Source organism: Phaenicophaeus curvirostris, chromosome 1 (assembly GCF_032191515.1).
Source record: "Phaenicophaeus curvirostris isolate KB17595 chromosome 1, BPBGC_Pcur_1.0, whole genome shotgun sequence".
Taxonomy (NCBI): Eukaryota; Metazoa; Chordata; class Aves; order Cuculiformes; family Cuculidae; genus Phaenicophaeus; species Phaenicophaeus curvirostris.
The window spans coordinates 143,966,269-143,987,784 of NC_091392.1; the positions used below are offsets into that span (position 1 = coordinate 143,966,269).

The following is a 21,516-nucleotide window of genomic DNA, read 5'->3' on the forward strand; positions in this document are numbered from 1 at the left end:
TTCTTCTTAAGAGAAGATTTGAAACTCTGATTTTATTGTAAACTTACTTTTCTGTACTGTGTGATGGAAATATAAATGAGAACAATGCCAGAGGTGTTTATTCAGTTAGTCCATGTTACTATAAAAGCAGAAGATTTTTATCTTAAGCTCTACTACCCACTGTCTAAAGTTGTCTATGTTTGCCAGACCCTTACATCTGTGGGGTTTTGATGGCTAGATTTTTCTGGTTTTATTTTTAGAAACAAATGGAAATAAATCTGTCGTTTTACTTTATTAAATTATATTTTAGGTGCACTAAAGAGGAGAATAGGGTGATATTGTAAAGAAATGTGTGTTGTTGAGCTTAACTTTGTAAGGTGCTTTGCCTTACATTTTGCCAGAATGCTTTAGAATGTTGGTTTACCTACTTTTAGTTATTGAGGGCAAATAATACTAAATTTATATGTCACATGAATAGTAATACATATTGGTTAAGTAAGAGCAAATTATGTACCTTGTACTTAGTGAAAATAGTGGTAAAAGAATGAGTATGTGTTGAATGTCATATGGCTTTCTAAGTTGTTGTAGCAAACCCCTAAGTATCAAACCCCTGTCATAAGTATCCAAGGAGAAGAAAGACAGCACTTAGGAGTCTGTCTTCTCTGAGCAATTAGTTCAAGTTCAGCAAACATTGTAGTGACTCAGAGTTGTTTCCAAATGCAGTGTCCAATGAAATGCTTATGTAGGCTGTGTGAAATATCTTCTACTGCCATAACAAACATTGCTTTTAGACTTGAGGAAACTGTCTGTAAAAGCTGGCATCCTAAATGTGTAAAGCTTTGCTTTGTCCCGTTGCTTAAAATAAGATTTCCATGCAGTAAGCACTGTTAACAAGGACTGATATTTTCAGAAGGGTAAATTAAATGATGTGATTTCCTCTGGAAGTCACAGCACTTTAAATTTTAGGGGAAAATCACTGTGTATAAACGTGGTCTTGACACTTGAGTAGTTCTGGTAAGTTATGATAAACACATACCATAAAAACTCAACTTTGCAGAAGAAAGCTCATTCATTCAGATATAGTGGAGTACAGCCTTCAGAATGAGGTTTTACTTTTCTTGATGATTCCTGAGGAAATGATCTGCTTTTGTTTTCAGCACAGCACATATGTGGCACTCTTTTTCCTACTGATTTGGTTGCCTGCTGTACCGAAGCATGCTATTTTTCACTGCAAGAAAGTACCTAAGAAATGTTTTGATGATGCTTTTGTTGAAAATGTTACATATGATTTCTCCTTCTGTTTTCAGAAAGCTATTGCCTATCTCTTTCCCTCTGGCTTATTTGACAAACAAGCCAGGCCCATGATGAAGGTAAGATTATTTTTTTTGTTGTTATTGCATTTCTGTATAACTGTAGCGTGATGTTTTAAGTAACTCTTTCCTGTTGCTGATAGTCATTTCTTTGTTTATTTACAGCATCCTTCTGAGATTTTTCCAGAGCAGAGGAGTAAGTGCTTGTACTTCTTCTTATTTTATTACTATTTATTGTTGTTGTTATTTCTAGGTATTAGAATTTTTGCATGTGTAGAATTCCTTATTTTCACAGATTTACTTTTTCTTCATCTTTCAAATAGCTGCTAAGAGGTGAACAGTAAAAGCCTGATATTATATTCTAGTTGTTCAGATACAAAATACTGCTGGATTCTGGAATACCAGCAGTCTTTTTAGGCGTCTTGTCAACTGACGATAGAGAAATGTTTCTCATTGATTAAAAATAAACAATGGGTAGGATGATATGCAGAATCTGTTGAAGTCACAGGAAAACCTTTTGTTGAATTCAGTAGCTTTTCATCAGAGATATCTGTCATCCCCATAAAATATTCATTAATACTATTTTAAACCAAAAGTTTTCCTGTAACTTCATTGCTATAAAACCTCAGAAATTACAGCTTTGAAATTAGCAGCTGAGAGATTAGGGAGAATGGAAACTCTTCCCAGTCATGTCTCAGTTTTGACCTTAAGTTTTGACTTCGCACATACTCTTTTTGGTCTTGCTCCTGAGATACTGTATGAAGTCCCAGTTGTCAGTGGTATGCCACTGTGTCAATCAGGTGGCCAGTGAGAATGTCACTGAAATTGCCAAACTGATTTTACACAGGGCATTTAAAAGTATTTATCAGTGAAATCTTAGCATTTTCCATCCCACCTTTTCCTGTTTGTGATGTTTTTGGGGCTTTGTGTGTCTTTTAGAAAGCTGGCTAAATTATCTGAAATTTTGGAATTTCACCTTTCAAATGGTATGACGCTTTATTTTCTAACTTCACAGTATAGTGAAGTAAATAGTAGCAAGGGAAAGGGTAGGAGAAAGTTAATCATTATGCAGTTTTAAAATCCAAGGGCTATATTGTGGCAGAACTAAGCTGCTATTCTGTATGCTTTCGGAACTAAAGAGTTCTTTGAAATGCTAACTGTTTCCTCAGGAGTGTGAAAACTAACTAGTATATATGCGTATCTTTGTATTTACATCTAAAAATAACACTTTAAATGACATTTAAGGTAGCTTTTTCTTGTCTGTGCATTGTCTTTGATATCTTCAAATTACAAAAATGTAAATTTATAGTCCAGAATGTTCCCTAAACGGTAATTTCAACAGAATATGCTTTCACAGCTGCATTCATGGAAGTTCATACATTCCACTAGTAGTATGTGTTGTAGAAAGACCACACTTATTCATTCTGTTCTAGTAAGTTTTGTACATTTACTTTCAACTTCTACTGTATTATGTTTTAACGTTCCAATGCACTTATGTATCATGCTTATCCAAGGGGTTCTTGTAGTCTTAGCTTTGTCTTTGGCTTATTGATAGCTTCACTTGAAGTTCACTTGATAAAATGGCTGGGAGCTTTTGTACAGTTCAATTTGTAAAAACCTCTCAGTTTTTTATTTTTATCACCTTTCTTTATTTGCAAAAGACCTTTGTCATATTATATTTGATTTTTTTTTTCTAAAGTTGAATTTATTTGTCCTTAAATAATATTTTTAAATGAATAAAATAAACTGGACGTGCTGGATAGTATAGAACGTATGCTTTCTTGCTGAACTTACTATGTAAACTATGTAAACATAGGTCTTGTATTTAAATATCCAAAAGTTATCAACATAAACACATCCTAAAGTCACCCAAGTTCTGAATACACCTGTGTTACCTGCAAAAGACAATTGTACAAATACTTACAAGTACTGTACAAATGCTTAGTTTAGTTTAGACATATGACACTAATAGAAAATTGGCTCTGGGTTTAAAGCATTGTATTCCAGAGCTGTTAATCTTCGATCTTTCACAATTATTACGCAGATTTCAGTTATTTCTTAATTTGTAATACTTCCTGTTCTAAAGTGGATTCTTCTACCTATAATACCAACGATGCAGACTTTGAAAGTTTAAGATCTACGTGAGGAATTCTCTCATATTAAAAGATATTTAGAAATATTACATTAGGTATTCGGTTATAATTGTAGTCAGAGATTGGTTTTTAACAAGGTAGTTTAAATCAGTACATTTCCAGACAGGGTGAATACCCATAAAATGTCTTTGTCCTCTGATATTTAAAAAGGTAATCAGTATTATGAAAGAGTTCATAACTGCAATTTAAATACAAGTGATTTTTTTTTTCGGTAAGTGTATATTGCTTTCTTGTCTAATCTTGCTTTCCGTTAGAAATCCAATGGGGAGAAGATGGCCGACCGTTTCACTTTCTTTTTTATACTGGCAAGCAGTCGTATTATTCATTAATGCATGTAAGTATGTTATAATCTGTAATAAATAATGTTAGCTCCCAGTCAAGTACATGTTATTCTGCAGATGTGTATCAGGAGCTCCTGAGTTTTCACAGTAGGCCATAGTATCACCACTGAAGCTAAACGCAGTGTATATTTTTATGTCACGATATCCATTAGGGGCATTTTTATGTCACATTTAAGATAACAGACTACATAATAGTTCTTGCTTTAATTTTGGGGTTTTTTTCTGCAGTTTTGGCTATGGACTGGGTTTGAGTACTCTAAACACTTTCTTGCAGGCTGTATCTGGGTAGTAGGATAAGGTTAGTAGTGGAGAATGCATTTACAACAAAAATGAGTAGTTACAGGAAAATTCATTGTAGAATAAAAATTAAGCTGCTTTTTTTTTTTCCCCCTTGAAGGGCAATGCTATAGGAAATGTTATTTGTGCTGACATTTAGTGAGAAGAAAATTTGCATTTAAACTGCTTAATTGATTTTTCTAAGACTGTTCCATTCATGCAAACTTAAGGCTTTTTTCGATTAGTATGGTTCCAGGAGTAAAGGATCTGCATCTGTTTACCTTTATGAAAAAAAGCTGTGTCTAAGAGAGCATCACAAGACCCTCGGTCTTAATGTGGATTATGAACAGACATTTCATATCCATGACCATCAACAGCAAAAGCATTATCTATCTCTTTAGAAGAGTTTGTAGAAAGATGTGCATATTTCTAGTGTGTACTTATAGAAGACAAAAACATTAATAATTTATGCAGAAATATTTAATTGGACAATCATGTCAGATTTTGTTTTCTCATTAGATAGTCTTAAAAAGTTAGTTCTGTGGTTAGTCTGTTGTCAAAAAAATAAATTTTACGTTACTGGAATCAGTGCACAGCTTTACTGAGTGTAGTGTTTTTATTGGAATTATCAGATATTTATTTGTGTTCTGCGTACCCAAAGGACAAAATCCCTACTTGTCAGGTACATTTATTTCTTTGGGAGAATAAAAAACAGCCCCCCTATTTTTTTGTTGTTGTTGTTGTTGACCTTGGGCAAATGAGCTTCTTGCCCTGGCAGAAATGAAATGAATGATAAATGTAGAGTATGTCTTTGCTGAGTAATGGAGCTGCAGCATAGGCTTTCCACAGAGGTTTTCTCCTGCACAGCCTGAGGCAGCCCGAGGACCCCTGCTGTTCATTTAAATAGGTATGTCAAATCTGCCTCGAAACGCCGCTGGTTTGATCTGTGGTAATATTTGTGAAGGTTCCATATGGACTTGAGCCCCCTGCAGTGCTAAGAAATAATGTACAACGCTTCATGGTGCAGACGCAAATTTTCTCTGAAAAGGGATGCAATGCTGCGTTTTAGCTGTCGGAGAGGATGATGGAGCTGACGCGCTAGGCCTGTCAACTTGTTACACGGATGGGTTGCACGCAGCGAGGCTGTGGAAAATCTGTGCCTTTTAACTTTTCTACTTAATCACGGTTGTAGCATTGCCTTTAGACTGTATGCTACATTAATTCTCTTCCTGCCTTCTGCCTTTCATCCCAAGTTTCACGGAAAAAAGTAAAGCATGCAGGTCTTGTAGAGGAGCCTTATCAAACAGCTGTCATCTGACAAGCCATTTGCATTTGTTTTGGCTGAAACAGAGCAACCCAAGGGCAAGATGTTTTGTTGCATTCCATCATAATGAAGAAATTACAAATTTTACAAGGAGCACAAGTTTATTTTTAGCTCTTCCTTGCAGTTAGAAGGAGTATGCAAGCTTGCCTTGGAAATCTCTAAAAGAATAGTTTCCATGTTTTTTTTCTAGCAGCATGGCAACCACCTTCAAACAAATCGGTTTGACGAATGCATTTTTCATCAGTGTAGGATACTTGAGCGTTCTTTGACTGTTTCTAAATATTTTCATTCAATAGACTACTGTAAGCTTAAATCCTTTAAGTGCAGTTTAACAGGGTTTTTTCAGTCAGCCAAATGAAAGCCGAAATCTGTGTGAAATTCCCAACTTTGTTTTAACCTCTTATTAGACTAATGTGTGTTTAAGAAAATATGTTTTTAAGCCTCAAAGCTAATTAATTTGGCTAGGGAAAAAAAAGGGTTATATGTTAATACAGTCTAGTGTAAGTAATCAATCCCATTTGAGGATGTCCTTTAATTTGCTACATTAAGTCTCATAAATCGGATAAACACAATATTTAGCTTATACTTCTATGCCATTAATTACTGCATGGACTTATGTGGAACTTGAATTTTATTAATTGCTAGTAATATAACTGATCGTAGCATTATTTGTTTGTTTAGTGCTAATAAAGAATATTATCCCCTTGCTAAAAATAGATTGTGTGTATTTGCATGTATTATAACTGCCAATATGTATGTTGTTATGGCTTGAATATTAAATGAACTTTCATAAAGGATATTTGCTTTATATCCATTGTTGTCTTTGTTCTGCCTGTTGAATGGTTAGCTGTAGGGAAAAGGACTATTTATTTTTCTTTGATAAACAAGAGAATATTTATTGCATGAAACACCATTTCACAAATGTTTGATACTGTATTTGATCGTCATTTAACTTAAAAGTTTTTCAGAGTAGTGTTGTATCAAAACCACATAAGAAACAAATTCAAATGTGAAGTATAATGTAGGTTCTACAGCGTATTATCTTCTTCTAGGGTTCTATTTGCTGATTAACTTTTTTTTACAGGGCAAAGTAAGAAGATATTATATTTTTATTTTAAAAGAGAGCATCCTTGAAGAGGTCTGAAATTTGATCTCTCTGTTAGAAATGGAAGCATTTCAGTACGTACCCAATCTTGTAAAATCAGCTATTTTGATTGTGTAATAGCTGAGTTTACAGGACACACAGATGTGTACATTCATGAGTTGGACTATTGAATCCTGAAGCGATTAGTAAAATCTTCACCTGCCAGCTTTGAAAAAGCAAGTCTGTCTTCAGAAGCTTTCTTTAGCCTTTGAGGATTGAAGATTTGTCAGATAAATTATTGGGCATTACATGTGATTCCTGATTTTTGCAAAGGCTCATCCGTGTACTTTACTTCACACGTGAGCATTTCTTTTAGTCTGTTGACTTCATCTCTGTATATGATTAAATATATGCATTAATTTTTTTTCATACTTGATACCAAAATTCTATTTCATAAGAGATGCAAGTCCACTTTCATTGCCAGATATATGCACAAAATTATATTTATCATTTCTCTTACACTTGGAAGTATTTTAAAATACTGCTTTTTAATGTCATTTGACTTCATCTCCTATGTAAAGGGTTCTTTGTACAAATGGACGTGATTACTGTAATTTAACCAGAACAGTTTAAAGAGATCATTTTAATTCCTAGAAGTACATGTTCTTAGAACTTAAATATGCTATAGAGTGTTGGTATTCTTTTGGAATGGCTAGCGAGGGTCTTCATTCAACTGCTGTAAAACTTCCTTTGTAGTTGTAATGACAAATTTCTGAGGCCAAAAACTAGTGCATGCCAGCCTGCATCTTATTTTATTTGCCTGTGTATATCAGTAGTTTCTGAATATGACAAAATCCTCAAGTCTACCTTTTACTTGGATCATTTTACATGAAAATATTTCAGTTGCTGTTTCAAAGCAATTCTGTTGTCAGTCTGTCTTAAGTTTGCAGTTCCCTCTCCCTCCCCTTTTTTATTTTTTAAAGACTGTGGTATAGTTGTGGTTTTGTTGGGTTTCTGGTTTGCGTATTTTTTGCTGACCATATCAGTAGATAAATCTGTATGCCGGCGTGTTTTGAAGGTGAATGAGTATTTGTGAGGAGGCAGATTGGAGACTGCCTTTGCCAGGTAGGAAGGTGGCACTCTATGCCATGTGACGGCAAGAGGCTAGCAATAAATTGGAAAACCTCCTTTTACATTTATAAGACCTAGCAACTCAGTACCTTTTCTGATCGTCTAACACCAAAATATCTTCTTCATGCCTGGTTTGACTTCTTCCAACTGCAGGAACTCATGGAGCTCACAGGATTTTCCAGGCCTGTTCCAACAGAGCTATCCTCGGGTAGCTGAGGGACAGCCACAGCCCTCCTTCTCTTCTCTCCCTCTGTAATCCGGAGCAGAAACTTCCATGATTCCACTGATTCTTTTCCATGTCTAACTACAGATGTGTAAAAATAGCTTGGTATCAGGCACATCTCATGCCCTCTAACCCAAACTGCGACTATGCTTCTAATGTATAGTCAATTTTTGCAGCCTAACAAGTCAGTTCCGAATGGAACCGTTATGATTATCAGTGATGTGACATGAGTCTTGCCCAGAGTAGTGCTACTGTATCGTGTTATCTTAGAGATCTACAGATACATTTCTGAGGTTCAGAAATAGCTTGAAAATATTATTTGTTTGCTCTTTTATACAGTGCTTCCTGCGTTTGAAGATAGGCTTTTTCTAAGTTGAAAAGTTTTCCTAGTTCCTAAGTAATACAGTTAACTCTATCAAAAATAAAGGATTTCTGAAAGGAGTTCTACTGTAATTATATGAGTTCCTGTGCCGCCTCAAAGAAAAGTGAACAGTTTTGTACTTCAGGATTTTATACTGTAGAGTTATTCCAAAAATACCTTTGTTCCACTCTGCTGTGAAGAATGTCACCAATGAACTGCATCAAAGACTTCAGTGAATTGTCCCTGTTTAAATGCTTTGAATGCAGCTCAGATATCAATCTGTTCTTAGTTCATGCACTTTCAAGTGCAAATATTTTTAGTATATGTGCGGGTGTATTTTTATATTAGCAAATAAATCAGCTTGAATGATAGGTGTTTATAACTGAGCAAGGGGGGATTGTCGTGGCTTTTTAAAATGTAAACTGTTGCAGAAATTTCATTGCATCCTGTTGCAAATCCCAGTATTATGTTAAGAACTAGTATTTAATCGGTTAACTTCTGACAATACAGAGCTGTCTCACAGTTCTTCTTTTACTGTTTTTTGTAAGTAATACAAAGAAAAAAAACCCCAACCATTGTTCCTTGTCCTCACTAATGCTTACACTGTAGTTTCTCTAGTATTTGCTAAAACTCATTATATTAATAAGGTTTATGAAAGTCATTATAAGCTTTCTATTTTCAGTTGTTATCGGAGGTAAATCATTTGGAATACAATTACTTTGTTTTAGTACATCAATCCTGTTTTGTTTCAGTATCATTTATAATTATTTATCCAAATACTCCAACTTAACTTGTGATTTGAATCACTGTTGTAATTCAGAGTGCTAGATGTAGTATTTTAGAACCATATAGTCTCTGAAAGTTTTTGAACTAAAAAGAACTGAAAATAGTTTTATTTAAAGGTATGTTTCTCCTGTGATGTATTCAATGTGACTTTTTGGAGTGTTTTTCCTTCTGTTTTTCTGAAGTGGTGAGTCACTGTCACAGCATTGTTTGAAAATCATAGCATAGCTAAGAATTTCAAGAAAACTTAAAAAAAATACTGAAAACTCATAATAAATATATCTGTAACATTTAAAAGAACAGAAATTCCGATAATGGTAGATGTACTATATGTGTGTCCCTATGGACATGCCTGGGTGAGAGGGAGTCTGACTCATACGGACCACCAGTAAAGCTTAAGCTTTAAATGTGCAAAACACTAACTCAATAAAATAATTTACAATCTTAAACCTTGTCACCATTTTGAGGAAATCAAACTGAAATGTGGATGCACTGGTGGAATTGTGCAGTGAGTGTGTTTTGGACTTGCATCCATTACACAAATGTGGTTGCTTTTATATATACAGTAGAGAAGATATTTTTTTAATAAGCATATGTTAGAAGGCAACAAACACTGTTAAAGAAAAATAGCAGAATTCAAAATTAATTACTTTGAACTGCATATGAAAATATTATATATACTATCTAAACATTTAGGTTAGATTTAACTTCCCACACTTTTCTAAAAATTGTTAGAGCTCTGCTTGTTTTCTGTCCTCTTCTGAATTTTAAGTGGAGATAAATCCACATAAATTTGTATTTTAAATAACAAAATTTAAATATTAACTGGAAAAATGCATTTAAATACTTTTTCAATACTCATTTTAGGAAACATATGAAAAATTGCTAAATGTTCAGAAACATCAAGATAAACTGTCAGCTCAAGACCTCCTTCCTCAGAAGGAAAAAAGGTAAGTTTCCAATTAGAATGAATATTGATACTCGCTTTCTTAAAATGCTCAAGTATGTTCTTCTAACACTTCTTCTAGTTCCCCACCCTACCTGCCTTTTATTCCACACATTTTCAGACCTTTTCCTTCTTCCTTGTCTAATATTTGTATGGTAATTTCAGGTTGAAAAGTCTTACTTTATATGTGTGCAGTACTCCCTTCTTTCTGCTAAAATAGGGAAAACCTACCTATTTCTCTTGCTCTTTATGGGAAAGAGCAAGGAGAGATTATTCTCTCCTATATAAAAATTCCAAAGTATGATTTGAAAATAAGTAGAGAATACCCAGGATTCTGTGTTTCTATACGTGAAGTTTTCTAATTATTCTTTTTATTAAAGGTTTTTAAAAGATTTTAAAAAAGGATGTAAACAATGCCTTTTAAAATACTGAATAAGTTGTTTGTCTGTTGGAAAATCTTAAGGCCTAAAGCTGAGCATTTTAATAGTCTTTAATTAATTACAATTCTTGAATATTTTTACTTACCAATATTTAACTTGCAGAGTTTCATTAGGAAGTTTTAATTTTGGCACTCACTGCTTTTCTGTATTTTCACTAAGTTGTTTTTTATCTTTGTTCATTCTGTGTATTTTCTAGTCAGATTTATGTGCTCTTCCAGTTGCACATCATGTTGGTTTGTCATTTCTTAATTTCAGCCATTTGTTATTTATGTTAGGAAGAGAAAGGATTAATTTGCTGAGATTATTTCAATTTCTTAAACAACAGAAGTTCATGTTTCTTCATGATTTAAATAGAGTCTTGTGACCCACAGAATGTTTTATCATAGATTCACATTAGCTTCTGAGCAGACGAGAGCGAACAAATTTAGTTTCTTGGCCTTTGCTGCCGAAAAATAACCCAACTCCTTATAGAGTTCAGCCAGTGGATTTACTGATGTGAAAAATGACCTAAAGCTAGTCAGAGCTGAAAGGTTTTTGTGCCTGTTAGGTTTGTAAAAGCTCTGACAATCTAAAGGATTTTTGAGACTTATTTTCCACACTGGATATGGTACTTCCTCTGAGATTAGCCTGGATAATTTATCTCCGAAGTGTAGGTAGAAAGTGGGTGGATGGGAAGGGCTGTGTGGTTTTTTTTTTTCCCCGAAAATAATCTATTGTGGATGTATTGTGTAATATTATTAACTGCAGGGTTAGAACTTGATCTTGAGCTGCATTAAGTTTATAGCTTTTCACATGCTAAAAATTTCTTTGACTTTGCTAGAAATAGCAAAACATAAGTGTGAGTACATATTTGAGTCTGTCAGAATGAGAAACTTTTTAAAATTACTGTTAAAACAAGTGTTATTTCTAAATAAACATTTCTCATGCCCTGACTCAGAAAAGCATTAAAATACATAGTTAAGAAGAAATACTGTTTAAAATCACCTTCAGAAGGAGTGCTTTTCTAAATCACAGCTTCCTTATTGCTGCTGAAAACATTCCTTAAGATTCTTTCTAAAAATCCTAAGGAGGTAAGAAACTACTTACAGCTTTGCCTTAAATTCACCTGATAACGTTGGCATGTATATGTCTAGTGGCATTCTGCTTTGTTGGTCGCTTTGTATCATGCATATTTCACAAAGATTTATTTTAAGCATTGTTTTTTCTTTGTGTTAACATCTCCATATGAGGCTGTTTCTTTAGAAATTTCTCCTTTTGCTATCATCAGTACAGTTTCTGTGCTGAGCAGGTCAAGATTCCACAGTAGATAAAATACAGTGTGTCATTGCTGCATTAGTACTTTGATCATGCTTACTGCTAGTGGAATTTTTTGTATTAATCTGGAAAGTAAAGACCAGAGACAGAATTCTGTTACTTCAGAATTCTGTTTTAACATTCTGCCTTTGATTTGGGGTTTTCTGCTTGTAAAACAAACTTTTCCTAGCAGTGGACTTTTAAAAATAAGTCCTAAGCTGTGGGGAACATGGGTTGCTATTACAATATTACTCTAGCTCAGTCTTGGACTTCAATAATATGAATAATGCATAACTGATGACTTTCATGTAGTTAATTCAATACGTCAAGTTACTGTCCCTTTCAAAATATCTTTTAAAATCAACGTAGGCCTTCTCATGTTTACTATAGGAATGCGTTCTGTATTCATTTATAATGGAAGATGTATTTCTGAATGAAGACTAACTGTATGTGTGGTCCTTTGTGATGTAACTCTAATTGCATGGTTAATTAAAAGGAGAATATATGTGATATTTTAAACAGAAACCTGGCTGGCAGCAGATGGCTGACTAAGATTGAATTGGAAGAAATGTTGTTAGAAAAACTGTCAGATAATGATGTAAGTAATTAATCTTTCTAATCTTAAGGAGGCTTGTGTCTTAAAAATATGGAATCTGGGTGCATTTTTGGATACTGAGAAGGTACTGAGTAGAAGCAGGTGCTCTTCAAAAGAATTATCTTCCTTCTCATGAAGTCTGTATATACTCACAGCACTATGATGTTCATGTTGAGTTGAAAAGTAACCTGTGTCACTTTTGTCCAGCACAGTACAGAACTGCTAAGGGTTTTCCATGTTTACTAACAGTTTAGTTCCTCCTGGTTACATTGTAAGGTCTAGAGCACTTGATCCTTGCAATCTAATTATGTGGTCAGGAGTGGAGTGTAGTAACACTTCATAATAGAAATAATAATAAATAGGCATTTATTCTAGTTACAGATGAAAAATGGACAGGACTAGAACCTCTGTTGCTTAATGTAGAGAATATTTAAATGTTCAAGATAAAAAAAACACAATGAATTGGTGTAATGATAAGCATGCACGGAGTTTTTGATTATTTGATCTTAAAGACATGATAATGATAGAAAAATCATAGAGAAGGCTGATCCAAAATAAGGGGTCCTTTTTCTTAGTGACTGATTACAGAATCAAATATCAGAAACATGATATAAAGCTACATTGATCTCTCTTGTTATATTCTTCTTGAAATGAATATGGTGGGAGAGAGGAGGATTTTGCAGTTCCCGCAGTATCTGCAAACGGTATCGCTGTCTAGATTTGAAGTCAGTCTTTATTTGTATCTCTGGCAATAAGACTAACTCATCCTGGTACTTGTACACTTTTTTCTTACTTAGAGCTTTTTTTTCTGCAGTCCACTAAGTAGCATTAGATTTTCTAACAGCAGGTGCAATCTGTGTGGCCAGCTTCTTTTTTCTCTTGGAAATTTAAGCTTGAGTATGATAGTACTAGAGAATATAATGCAATTTATCTGAGCATCCCAAGTATTTTCTCACCTAGAAAGAGTGTTCTTCAATCTCTTCTGTCCTGTAGACAGCATCATTGCAAAAATAGCATAGCTGATGCAAACATGCCCCTTGCTCACTTGTCATCCAGAACAGTGATATGTGATGGCTTCCTTGTCTATGAGTGATGTGAAAAGGTCTCAAGCAGGTTGTGGTCCGTAAGCGTAAGTTAGAAATCGCTGTTGTAAATTCTCCATCCTGGCATATCCAGGAGATTTCCTCTATCTTGTGCTCAGTAGGAGCAGTTATGACTTCAGTGTTTCCAGCAATTCTTGCATTCAGGATGGCTGTTTTTCCTCTCACAGTGCCAGGAACTGGTCTAGCGGTACAATCGAACAGTTTAGTGTCATTCACTGGGTTTTTTTGTACCCTCTATATCTGTACAAGTAAACTGCAGTAAATTAAAAAAAAAACCACAACCAAAAAACAAAGCCAAATAAAAACAAAATACCCCACCAAACCCCACAAAAGCCTCCAGAAAAAACAAACCAAACCCCCAAACTTTTACATGCCACCCTCTTACATGTAAAACAACAAAGCCTCAGCCTATAGGAACAAACATTTTTTTAACTGTATTTGAAATGTCTTGCTATGAGCTACCAGTCTTACATGCTCAAATTCTTATATTCTGCCATTGCAGTGCTGTTTGCATTATTAACACAATTACAGTGACTAGTATTTTTTTTCCTTTGCACTCTGCACGGGAAAACTGTTGGAAGCTTTCTTCATCTATAGCCTGTATCATTTTTAAATCGTTGTATTTTTATATTTCTGCTCTTCAAAAGTTTTGCCACATACCTGTAGTCATATCATTAGACAGTAGTTTTCCAAGTGATGTCACAGTTCCGGGGGCTATTGCTAGGTTACAAGAGAAGTACTAATTTTATGCAGAAGACTGTGGTAACAGAGAATAGGAAAAATACTTCTAATAACAGCCTGTAAGTAAAGAAAACTTAAGAAATAAGGTTATGATATCTGTATGAAAATCTATTTTAGATGCTAGCATACACCTTTATCCAGTGACCAGCTGTCTAGTGCTCCTGTCAATAGCACTTCATAACAGGACATCCCAGCTTTTAACACCGATGGGTTAACACAGTGATGTTTACTCTTTAATCACATGTTGAAGAACTTTGGAAGGAGGCATAAGGGGGAAGGAGAACCCCACAGTAGCAAAGGATAATTTATTTCAAGAGGTTGCCCTTTAAGTCAAGTATCTCTTGAATTTTTAAAAAGCTTGATTGTTCGGTTTTAAAGGAAATCATAAACATTAAAGTAACTCAGCTTGAACAGCCATAGATAGATAGATAGGTATTTCCTGTATATATTATGAAATATAATCATTTAAGGGATTTAGTTTAGTGAAATAAAATATTTCCAAGTCAATGAACATGCTGACATACTGAAAATGAGGTGAAAAGCTTTTCCTTTTGCCATTTTAATAAAGCAATAATGAAAGAATGAAAGCTCCCTTCAATGTTTTCTTTTTAACGTGAGATGAACTTCATTCTAATACAATAAGCCTGTATTACAAAGGAGTTGGTTATGCTTTGAATTGAAGTTCAATTGTTGCTTTGAGAAAGAACTTAGGTATCTTTAGTCACACAGAAAATGATGCATCTGTATGCTGTTCTTAAATCAGCATGTAGGTGCAAAAGTGTCATCTTGTCACAAATCATCAATAAAAGTGAAGGAGGAAAGTTCAATCATATAAAAATAGAAAGTTTTAGCAAATGCAATTACACTTGCATCCTTTAATGAAGTTTTGTTGTCTACAGTATTTAAGATTTATTCAGCTCTTACAAAAATTGATGGCGATGCCATGTGGTGACATCGAGGAGAAGTATATACAAAAGTTTTCCAAAGAAGTTCCTGCGCAGTTACAAAAGGTGGTTATTGAGCCCTTGAAATATGATGAGCAAGGAGTGGCCTTCAGCACTGGTGAAGGTAACAATTTCAGATTGGTTGGTTACAATGCAGAATTTGGTCCTCTTTGCACTTTGTTTTCAATATGTACAACACTGCTGAATGTGTCACTACTTTATGTGCTTCTGTGTGTATTGCATGTATAATTGTTAATTTTGAAATGGGTACTAAGTTGTGATGTGGCCTAGTAACAAAGTGGAAGTTTTTGACACAGTCTGTCAGCTTTCCCTGGATGTAACTGTGTTGTTCCTTAGTATAAAAGTGACATGCTTAGACTGCTAAGTAACCTCTATGGTGACTTTTGTAGGCAGTCCAGCAAAGGAGAATTTTGAGGAAGCAAAGAATAAATAGCAAGGCATTTGGATATTTAGAAACAGCCTAAGAAAACACCAAGAGGGAATTCCTACATTTTTCGAAAAAGTCTGCAAACCACAGCTAGCCTTATGGGACAGAGACAGAAATTGGTGATTGGTACCAAGACAGAGGGAATGTTAGAGAAAGCCGTGAAGGTCTCTGTATCTTCTAAACACAGGCTGTTTATATCTTCAGTGCAGGGACACATACTGGAAGAATGATATGGTATATGATGTGAGTGGTTGTATGGTGAAAATAATGTAGTAATAAGCTGGGTAGGGAAGTCTGACATCTTTGTGGACAAAGCATATGTGCACACACGCTTTGTGCTGCACATTTAGGAGGACTTGGTCAGAGAAGATGTGTATTCTTAAGCAGCAGGCAGCAGATGGTAATAAGAGCAAAGGTTGCACAGAATTTGAGGGGCAAAATGGCTACAGCTCTCTGTTCTAGGTGTTTGGCTTCAAGATGATATGACAACAAGGAGATGAGAGCACCAAACTGGGATCTAATCCACATTGGTTTTCAGTTGTGTCTTCAGAACAGTATTTATTGAAGTCTGATAAACATGCAACCCATGTCATTTTAAGAAAAGCCATCACATTTTGCAAGTTCTAGTTTGTGTCCCATCAACCCCAAATTAAGAAAAATGTCCGATTTTTTTCATAATTCCTTTATCAGAATGATTGTTTCCTTTGTGCTACAGAAGACTGGTCTTATGCTTTAGCACAGAAAGATTGTCATGTTTTAACTTGAAGCTAATGCACTTGGAGAGAACCAATTGTAATTTTTGAGGCAACTGTGCTAAATGATACTTAGGCATTGCTTATACCAGAATAATTAAAGTGTTAATCTTTTCCGTATGGATAGTCTCAACCTTCTCTACCTTTGTATAATTTTTATGAAGTATTTTAATGTTATTAGAAATTATATTTATGGGAAGCATAGGTGTTCAACAAATTTTATTTTCATATACTGTGACCTCACAACGTTAAGAAAGCATCCTTACGTACAGAAGTTATGGGAGGTAGTGTTTCCAGTACCTCCTCACAGCACATACGCTACCCTCTCCTTCCCGCACCAACCCCCCCGCCCTTAATAGGCTGATTAAAATATGTTGAAAGCTATTTGTTCACTGTATTTTTGTTCTCAATTTTTATTGTTATCTAGCCTACAAGAATAAACAGCTGGTACTGTACGAAAGTGTTGAGATTTGCTTAACTTCTTGGGGACTTGAAGTTCTGTAGAACTGATAACAGATTGGTTTTAATTCCTTTAAGGTACAAGAAAAACAGCAAAAGCTACTGCAGTAGTTTATGGCAATGGGACTGGAAAAATTACAGTGAATGGAATAGACATTTTACATTACTTCACAGTGCTGCAGGACAGGTGAGAGCACTATGTCATGCTTTATTCTTACTGTACTTAAATTATCCCACAAAAAGTCATGCGATGTGATTATAATCTGGTACTGTGTTCCACAGAGTTGATGCTATGTACTTGTTTCTGTGCAACTGTCTGTTTTATGAAAATTGGTCTTGCTTTTCCTCCTAGATTTCATGAGTCAGTAGTGTAAGAACTGATAGGTAAGCCTTGCTCTGTGTTTCTTTTTTCACCCTTTCTGAAGGGATGCAGAAACTAAGAGCAGAGCCTGTTTGGGTAGCTCAAATTTTGATTCCCTTAGAAAGGGCTTGCAGTTTATTTAAAAATAAATAAATAATAAACGGTGTCTTTAAGTGTTTGCTGAGAGATCTGTAAATTGTATACGTATAATTACTCTGTCATACAGTAACATAGTGGAGGCAAACAAGATGAGACACTGTAAAGCTTCAGCGTTTGGAGGATATGCAGAGTCTGATATATTCTCATAAGGCTGACATAAGAAAGTTTCTATCCCTATTTATTTTATATTGTTCTAGAGCTCAAGAACAGAGTGAGAGATTGTTCAATTTGAATATCCAGAGCTGATGAATCTTGGCATCTATAGATAATTAGTGAAAACAAAAGTAATTGTAAAACAGAACATAAAATGCTTAGCATTGGCAGCTTGAATATCCTCCTTGCTGCCAATTTCATGTTTATTTAGTTGATGTCAGTAGAAAATTAGCAATATGAACGCCTTTCTGGATCTCTGAATGTTAACTATGTTTTTGCATATACTATGATAAGAAATGTGCATAGCACGTAACTTTATATACATGTATATATTTAATTTTATAATTATGGGTTTTTTTATTTTTAGAGAACAGTTGTTGTTCCCTTTCCAGTTTCTTGATAGAATTGGAAAACATGATACGGTGTGCACAGTCTCTGGTGGAGGAAGATCTGCACAGGCTGGAGCAATACGTTTAGCCACTGCAAAAGCCTTAAGGAGTTTTGTGACGGAAAAGGAAGTGGAATTCATGAGGCAAGGTACGAATTAAATTATTTCAATGTTTCTTAATGTCTTTCTGGTAATTAACGGAATTAATGCAAGGATCATTAAGGATCAGATAGTGCAAATTTGAGTAAATAATCCCAGTGAAACCTTGGGTATTTTCTGAAGCGGTTATGCTTTTATTTATAAATTATTTTCACTTGTTTCCTAGCATCTTTTGTGTACATTTTGAATGACTTCTTGAGCATTTTTCCATCTGTTCATGACCTCTCCTAGGTCTTTTAACCAGCTTATAGTGCTTCAACATAGAATCACAAAACATAAATGTCTATTCACTAACAAATCTGGATCAGGCATTAGTGAGCTATGAGGTACTAAGTCTGTATTTGATTAGTCATGTCTTGTTCCTAGAGGGTTAGCTTTGAAGGGGTAGTAATGAGCATAAACACACTACGTGCAACTAGTTGGACTGAAGAAACTTTTTAATCTCTTGCTTTATTAGAGTTTACAAGTAACCTAGGATAAGATAGACCTTATTTTAATGACTCAGTATTTGATGCTGCTTAGGGATTAGATGCCATACTTTCTCAGCAAGTTCAGAATCATGAACAGTGAGCTTCTAACTATGCTCTTTCGGACCAGCAGAAAGAATACCTGCCCATATTACTCACACAGCATCTATAGTTTTTTCACCTATTGCCATCCATAAAAGTAAAGTTATCTTCATGATAGTATCTTTGTTTATAGCTTTTTGATACTGACAAGTATGACTTGTAGGAATACCCCTGTAAACTGTCATAGTAATGAGCTGAGTATCTGTAATGACATCAGCATAATTCTGAACATGTTTTAGGCATTACCAAATATATTTTGGAAATACTAGATGTGCTTGAAAGCCGGGTTCTCCAGAGTGGTGCATGTACATCCTGATGTCGTGCAAGATAATCCATTGAGTGGTGGGAAGAAAATCCTAGATTGTCAGTATTATATATAATTTTTAAGAGAATAAATATACATTTATTTAGCGTGCATGCTTGAAGACGTTTTACTAATAGGAGTGCGCAATCAAAAACAGTTTGGAGACTACTGCTCCAAAGGCTTAAGCAACATAGATATAAACCGATATGGGGTTATTTAGTAGTTTGTAAAGTAAAACGCAAAGACAGTTGAAACACTAAAGAAAAGTTAATGTTGGAGAATCTGGTGAATTTCCTTTCAGTGTGTTTTTTGCCAAAACTTTATCCTTCAAGTTGTTACAATTCATATATGCAAAGTTATTGGCTGCCTTGAATACCCCACATGTAGTGTATCTGTAACGGTAACTAATAACAGTAATCAGAGGGTATTTTTCTGTGTTTTATAGCTGGACTGCTAACACGTGACCCACGTGTGAAGGAACGAAAGAAGCCTGGGCAAGAGGGAGCCAGGCGGAAATTCACCTGGAAAAAGCGATAAGTCTGAGTATTTAAAGAGCCACAGAATGCTGCCAGAATTTCAAACCATACTTAATTATGATTTAAAACTATTGTATAAATATATTTAATAATAAAGATTTTTTTTTCCATTATAAAGACTGTTTTCTCTATTTAAAGAGGATCAAACAACTTTATTTAAATGTATTTAAAATTGGGGAAAGTGTGGTGTGACTTGACAAAATGCAATATGTAAAATAATAGCCTGAGTGCCAGATTTGCATCTTGGCTCCACTGGACTCAATAACAATTTATAGAAGCTATTGTTGGATTATAACTATTAAAAGTCAGTCTATTTGTTTAGTGACTTGACTATCTAAATTCTGGAATTAGGTAGCTCCTAAACAGGTATTTGGACGACTTTGTTATGCCTCTCTTTTTACATCACAGGTATTGAAGGATAAGTGACAACTCCCACCTAAGCCCTGGTGGAGATGAGAAACCAGCGAGAATGGTACTGACAGCTGGGGGGGTTTTGAGAGAGGAACAGTCAGAGGGGATAACCTTTGCCCATGGGATCTGAGTCTCCAGGATGCCTCTCTAGGTTGACTAGGGAGTGATTCAGAGCACCTAAATTTAGGTACTTACTCTGAATCACCCTCTGGAGGCGTCAATTTTTCTCCTCTTCCCCCAAATGTAGAAAGAGCTGGAGGGATTAGGCTGAAGTTAATGTTTTAGAAATGCTCTTCTCCACGTCTTAAATCTCAAGGGACCTGATCAAGGAGGCGTGTTCCCAATATGGCTATTGCACAAAGATAACATTGGACTCTCTGCCAAATACAGTCGTAACTTTTCTTTTTTGAAGTCAGAAGCAGGAGGTGATGACAGTGCTGCCCACCTCCTGTCTATAATTATAGCCTTCCAAAATAGATTAGTGGTTATAGCACTCACCCAAAAGTACAAGGTTTTGGTTTATTGCCAACTTCCTTCCTGGGACAGCGGTCAAATACATAGAGCTTCTACGGAAGAGCGTATCCTTCATCTTTCCTGTAGAAACTGGGCTACAGCAGAAAAAATTATAAGGTTCAGCTCACCAGGAGAAAGCAGAAAAAGAAATTCAACTTAGTGGTTTTAACAATAGGGCGCCTTCCAACTCTATTTCGACTTGTCAGATTTCAGTGCTTGGTATTCTTCCACTCCAGCCAAATTTTTTAAGTGCTAGAGTACCTGCCCAGCTTCTTATTTTCTGTGAATTACATCACAAATATTACACCTCAGTGGCAACAAAAGGTGCTAGCAGCTCAGTGCATGTGATAAAACAGCTATGAGTGTTCTGCATAGGTCATTATTTTCCCAAGTACCATTCAAGAGGGGGCAGCAAGTAAGTAGACCTCTTCAGCTGAGTAAAACAGAGACGGTCAGAAGCTGAGTATGTGTTCTCGCCTGATGTGTTTCAAATTCCTTACTCCCCAAAGCCACTCTGTGCTGCTTTGTACCTCTTGTTTCATGAGAACACTCAATAAACTTGGGCAAGATTTCTCATTGCTAAGGTAGTTTGTCGCAATCAAAATACGTGACTCTAGAACTACCTGAAAGGAGGTTATAGTGACATGGGTGTCAGTCTCTTTTCCCAGGTAACAAGCAATAGGACAAGAGGAAATGGCCTCAAATTGCAGCAGGGAAGGTTTACGTTGGATATTAGGAAAAATTTCTTCACTGAAAGGGTTGTCAAGCATTGGAACACACTGCCCAGGGAAGTGGTTGAGTCAGCGTCCCTGGGGGTGTATAAAAGACGTGTAGACATGATGCTTAGAGACACAGTTTACCAATGAACTTGGCAGTGCTGGATTAATGGTTGGACTTGATGAACTTAAAGGTCTTTTCCAACCTAAACAATTCTGATTCTGTTATTTATTAAGTTGAATTCAATAGCTGAGGCGATTCACCTAAATCTTTGAAAAACAAATGGGGGTTATGTGAAACATGTTTTACGCTAAAGCAAATACAAAAAAGCTTAATTAGCATTTCTGCTAATTTCACTCTGAATTGTTTGTGTGTAGGAAAATATACTACGTTTCAGTGAAAGTCGTGACTTGTAATAAAAGCATTCACTAGGTATACATGGTGGGATAGATGTTTAAGGATTCTTTTGAGGTGTTTACATACCAAAACAGGTACATAAGCACATAACATTTAATGAAAGTGCGAGCTGAATGAAATACAGGAGAACATTAAATAATATC

The 21,516-nt window shown here is 35.3% G+C and overlaps 1 protein-coding gene across 1 annotated transcript in view; it reads left to right on the forward strand.

Annotated features, from left to right (window-relative positions):
• Positions 1–19,432, forward strand: part of MRPS9 (mitochondrial ribosomal protein S9) — a 35,633-nt gene extending 16,201 nt beyond the window's left edge. Inside the window, exons 3-11 of the mRNA XM_069876797.1 lie at positions 1,287–1,349; positions 1,455–1,485; positions 3,697–3,776; positions 9,833–9,915; positions 12,167–12,242; positions 14,983–15,151; positions 16,765–16,873; positions 17,727–17,896; positions 19,225–19,432. Coding sequence (XP_069732898.1) covers positions 1,287–1,349; positions 1,455–1,485; positions 3,697–3,776; positions 9,833–9,915; positions 12,167–12,242; positions 14,983–15,151; positions 16,765–16,873; positions 17,727–17,896; positions 19,225–19,316 — 873 coding nt within the window. The 3' untranslated portion in view covers positions 19,317–19,432. The remainder of the gene's footprint in view (positions 1–1,286; positions 1,350–1,454; positions 1,486–3,696; positions 3,777–9,832; positions 9,916–12,166; positions 12,243–14,982; positions 15,152–16,764; positions 16,874–17,726; positions 17,897–19,224) is intronic.
• Positions 19,433–21,516: the final 2,084 nt, after the last annotated feature.